The sequence below is a fragment of the Scylla paramamosain genome, chromosome 25 (assembly GCF_035594125.1).
Source record: "Scylla paramamosain isolate STU-SP2022 chromosome 25, ASM3559412v1, whole genome shotgun sequence".
Taxonomy (NCBI): Eukaryota; Metazoa; Arthropoda; class Malacostraca; order Decapoda; family Portunidae; genus Scylla; species Scylla paramamosain.
Window position 1 is genome coordinate 780,001 of NC_087175.1, and position 5,000 is coordinate 785,000.

At 44.0% G+C, this 5,000-nt stretch overlaps 1 protein-coding gene across 1 annotated transcript in view; it reads right to left on the reverse strand.

Moving 5' to 3' along the window:
- Window positions 1-5,000, reverse strand: part of LOC135113054 (transcriptional regulator Myc-B-like) — a 20,065-nt gene that overhangs the window by 14,716 nt on the left and 349 nt on the right. Inside the window, exon 2 of the mRNA XM_064027992.1 lies at window positions 838-1,767. Within this exon, the coding sequence (XP_063884062.1) occupies window positions 838-1,747 (910 nt within the window). The 5' untranslated portion in view covers window positions 1,748-1,767. The remainder of the gene's footprint in view (window positions 1-837; window positions 1,768-5,000) is intronic.

Below are 5,000 nucleotides of genomic sequence, written 5' to 3' on the forward strand. Positions count from 1 at the left end.
ATTACTACCCTGTGCATACTTATGTAATTCTCGGTAAAATAATTACGTATGAGAGAAGAGAAGAGAAGAGAAAAGGAGAGAAGAGAAAACGGAGAGAGAATCTGTACCAATGCATCACCTTTTCAAACAAAACTCGAGAGAGAGAGAGAGAGAGAGAGAGAGAGAGAGAGAGAGAGAGAGAGAGAGAGAGAGAGAGAGAGAGAGTTACACCAGTACACTATATAAGGGTGCGCTGCCAAAGCGATCTGGCTACACTGCGTCCCAGGCGAGATAAGTTCCCCTCTCTCCCAACAGATGGCGGGAGGGAGCTTTGAGGAGCGCGGGGAGGAAGCTTAGGCCAGGAAGCGGTGGAGGGGAGCAAAAAATATATTCTCCCCTACCCCCCATCTCTCTCTCTCTCTCTCTCTCTCTCTCTCTCTCTCTCTCTCTCTCTCTCTCTCTCTCTCTCTCTCTTCCATCCTTCCTTCCTCATGCCTTAGAAGAAGAGGAGGAGGAGGAGGAGGAGGAAAGGGAAGGTGTGAAGTTAGGAGAGCACCCGTTTTGAGAGAGAGAGAGAGAGAGAGAGAGAGAGAGAGAGAGAGAGAGAGAGAGAGAGAGAGAGAGAGAGAGAGAGACTGACGTAACTCACCTGCTTTAGATTTTTGACGTCATTGACATTAAATGAGGAAGAGGAAGAAGAAAAGAAGAGGAAGAGGAGGATGAGGAGGAGAAGAAAACGGATAAGGATAGCAAGAAGGAAAAAAAATAAGAACAAGAACAAGGAGATAATAATAGTGAAAACAGATAATCAAATAGTAAAAGAATAGTGAAAATAAAAAATAAATAAAAAAAACTAACCGGTGTCAGAAGGCGTGATGGTCCCAGTGGTGTGGTGGTGGTGAAGGTGGTGGTTTGGCTCACAGTAGTTATGCTCGATATCGACAGCAGGGGTGGCTTGGTGACTTAGCGTGGTGCCTGCAGGAGTGACAGCAGCAGCAGGGGTGGTGGTGGCGACTTGGTGGTGCTTCTGGTGGGGATGGTGAGGCGGCGTCCATAGGGGATCATCAGCATCGCAGTCACTATCAGTACAGGAGGGGGTGTCGGGCAGGTCATCCGTGTCAGACTCGTCAGAAAGGTCATCTGAATAAATCACATCGCGATAGGCTTCCGTTGAGCTTTCAGAATCCTGCCTCTCCTTCTTCACCTCCACTTTGGGCGTGACGACAGTGGCTGCAGGAGTGGTGGTCGTGGTGGTGACTGTTGTGGTGTTGTTCGTGCTGCTACAGGACCCACCACCGCCCCACATGATGTCTCTCTTGATAGATGCCTCAATGGGCGGGGTGACGAGCGCGCTGCCCCACCAGTCAGCGCCCCAGGTTCCTTCAAGACGCGGCGGTGAGGATGTTGCCTCCATGCCCTCCAAATCTGACAGGATCTCGCTGATGGCTGACGGCGGCGATGCAGAAGGCGACTCTAATATCTCAGGAATGGACGCCACCAAGTCATCCAGATCGTGCTCAGTGGGTGGGGAGTGTGGGGGGGTGGGAAGGGCGCCTGGTGGGTGAAGGGCCCCGGCTATACCACCCCCTCCCATGTCTAGGAAAGATGCGAACTGCTGGTCACTGGTGGGGGATGGGTTAGGTAGGACCAGCGTGCGTTCATTGTCAAACTCAAACTTCTCAAACTTAATCCAAAGGTCGTCTGGGTGAGCGAGGTGTGAGGGCGCCAGCCACGACTCCGGCACCAGTTCAGGACAGGACAGGGCCATGCTGGTGCTGCTGTGTGGTGCTGTGGAGGGGGAGGAAAACATGACGTTATTAAGGCTGTCATGACTTAGTGCTGCGAAGGGAAGGGAATAAAGGTTGTCTGGTGGCGTTGTGTTGTGTTTGGTAGAGAATTGAATAGTGAGTGATAGTGAAGGATGGAATATTGATGATCATGCTGGGAATTGTTTTTGTGTCATGTTGTGTTGTGTTGTAAGGAGGAAGGAAAGTGTAACTGTGATGTTATAAGGTTGATGTTTAGTGGTGTGGTGATGTACAGGGAAAGAAATAACAGCAATATATCAACAATCGTCGTCATCAGCTTAATGTGTGTGTGTGTGTGTGTGTGTGTGTGTGTGTGTGTGTGTGTGTGTGTGTGTGTGTGTGTGTGTGTGTGAATTGTTTTCTCTTGACTTGGCCTATGGTATACATTTAGAGAGAGAGAGAGAGAGAGAGAGAGAGAGAGAGAGAGAGAGAGAGAGAGAGAGAATGATTGAGAGGAGATTTTTTGGGTAATTTCACCTCAGAAGTCGCCATCAATCTCTCTCTCTCTCTCTCTCTCTCTCTCTCTCTCTCTCTCTCTCTCTCTCTCTCTCTCTCTCTCTCTCTCTCTCTCACACACACACACACACACACACACACACACACACACACACACACACACACACACACACACACACACACACACACACACACACACACACACACACACACACACACACACACACACACGTGCCAAGACGGATGGACACGAGAGGACACGAGAGAGAGAGAGAGAGAGAGAGAGAGAGAGAGAGAGAGAGAGAGAGAGAGAGAGAGAGAGAGAGAGAGTGGACGTTAAACTTTAAACATTTTTTACTCTCTCTCTCTCTCTCTCTCTCTCTCTCTCTCTCTCTCTCTCTCTCTCTCTCTCTCTCTCTCTCTCTCTCTCTCTCTCTCTCGCGTAGTTAAAAAAAGCAATGGAGATAACCCTCTCTCTCTCTCTCTCTCTCTCTCTCTCTCTCTCTCTCTCTCTCTCTCTCTCTCTCTCTCTCTCTCTCTCTCTCTCTCTCTCTCTCTCTTGCCAACAAACCCACGTGAGAGGAAGAGAAAAGGAAGACAAAGGATAAGAGAAAGAGGTGCCGAGGAAGTAAGAGAGAGTGGAGGAGGAGGAGGAGGAGGAAAGGTCATTGGCCAAGATTGTCACCGAAGGAAGAGAGAGAGAGAGAGAAAAAAAAGGAGAGGTGAAGGTCCTCTCTCTCTCTCTCTCTCTCTCTCTCTCTCTCTCTCTCTCTCTCTCTCTCTCTCTCTCTCTCTCTCTCTCTCTCTCGTGGCCGCTTATCTCCAAGAGGAATGAATGGAGGAATGTCACACACACACACACACACACACACACACACACACACACACACACACACACACACACACACACTAACAACAAAATAATAATAATAATAATAATAATAATAATAATAATAATAATAATGTACCAAGAATTATTGAACGTTATATGAAGTGCAGTTATATTATTGATGGGAAAGTCTTACAGTTTAAAGTTCCTGGAGATTGTTTTTGCCCATAAATAAATAAATAAATAAATAAATAAATTATAAATAAGTGATACATGAAGTCCACTAGGAAATAAACAAATAGAAAGGAATAAATAAATACATATATAGAAAAGAAAGAAGGAAGGAAGGATGTTATTGTCAGAATTCACTATATTTATTTATTTTATTCTCATTTCCTTTCCTTATTCATTCATTCATCCATTCGTTCATTTATATTCCTGTGCTTTCATGACTAAGATATTGATACCATTCATTCTACGGTCATTCATTCATTGATTATTGATGCTACGGTGAATAATGATTGAGACACACACACAGAGAGAGAGAGAGAGAGAGAGAGAGAGAGAGAGAGAGAGAGAGAGAGAGAGAGAGAGAGAGAGACCTTTAGTAGTAAGAGGTATAAAAGTAGCAGTTTCATAAATAATTTAGAAATATCACTATATCTTCTACTACTACTACTACTATTACTACTACTACTACTACTACTACTACTACTACTACTACTACTACTACTACTACTACTACGCTTAATTTCCTTATCTCCTGCTTACATCAATAAAAAGTAGTAGTAGTAGTAGTAGTAGTAATAGGAGGAGGAGGAGGAGGTCTTAAGTAGAAGCAAAACAAAACAAGAATGTAAGATGATTGATGAGAGAGAGAGAGAGAGAGAGAGAGAGAGAGAGAGAGAGAGAGAGAGAGAGAGAGAGAGAGAAAATTTTGACATTATTCCTTTCAAACGTTTTAAAGCAAAATGGCATTACTACTACTACTACTACTACTACTGTTAAATTAAGATTATGTAATACCAAGAGAGAGAGAGAGAGAGAGAGAGAGAGAGAGAGAGAGAGAGAGAGAGAGAGAGAGAGGCCTTTCATGGATAAAGATTGACGTAAAAATTAGGTTAAGTTATCCCAGTGTGTGTGTGTGTGTGTGTGTGTTTGATAAGGCGGTAAGAGGACGAGAGAGAGATACGGTTTATCTCGCGTCTAACTAGTGGTGCTGGTGGTAGTAGTAGTAGTAGTAGTAGTAGTAGTAGTAGTTTGGTTGTCATGTTTCTTAATTGTGTTGGTTACTTATATAATACGAAATTGTAATGTTTGCCTTCTACTACTACTACTACTACTACTACTACTACTACTACTACTACTACTGCTGCTGCTGCTGCTGCTGCTGCTGTTACTATTATGTCATCTAGTTACGATAAAATACTTGATTCTCCTTAACTTGCTATCACCACCACCACCACTACTACTACTACTACTACTATTGTCATCTACTGTTATATGAAGTGTGGTTCTATTTGAACTACCACCACTACTACTACTACTACTACTACTACTACTACTACTACTACTACTTCTACTACTACTACTACTACTACTACTACTACTACTACTACTACTACTACTTCAGTATCCTTACATTTCACAAAACAAACTAAAGGCATGAAAAACAAATTCAATGTCAAAGAGAGAGAGAGAGAGAGAGAGAGAGAGAGAGAGAGAGAGAGAGAGAGAGAGAGAGAGAGAGGAAATAGTTAATTTAGCACAATACTTAAAAGTTATGCCATTCATACACACACACACACACACACACACACACACACACACACACACACACACACACACACACACACAGTTTGCCTGAATGTTGGTAGTAGTAGTTGTGGTGATGGTGGTAGTAGTACTAGTTGTGGCAGTAGTTCAAA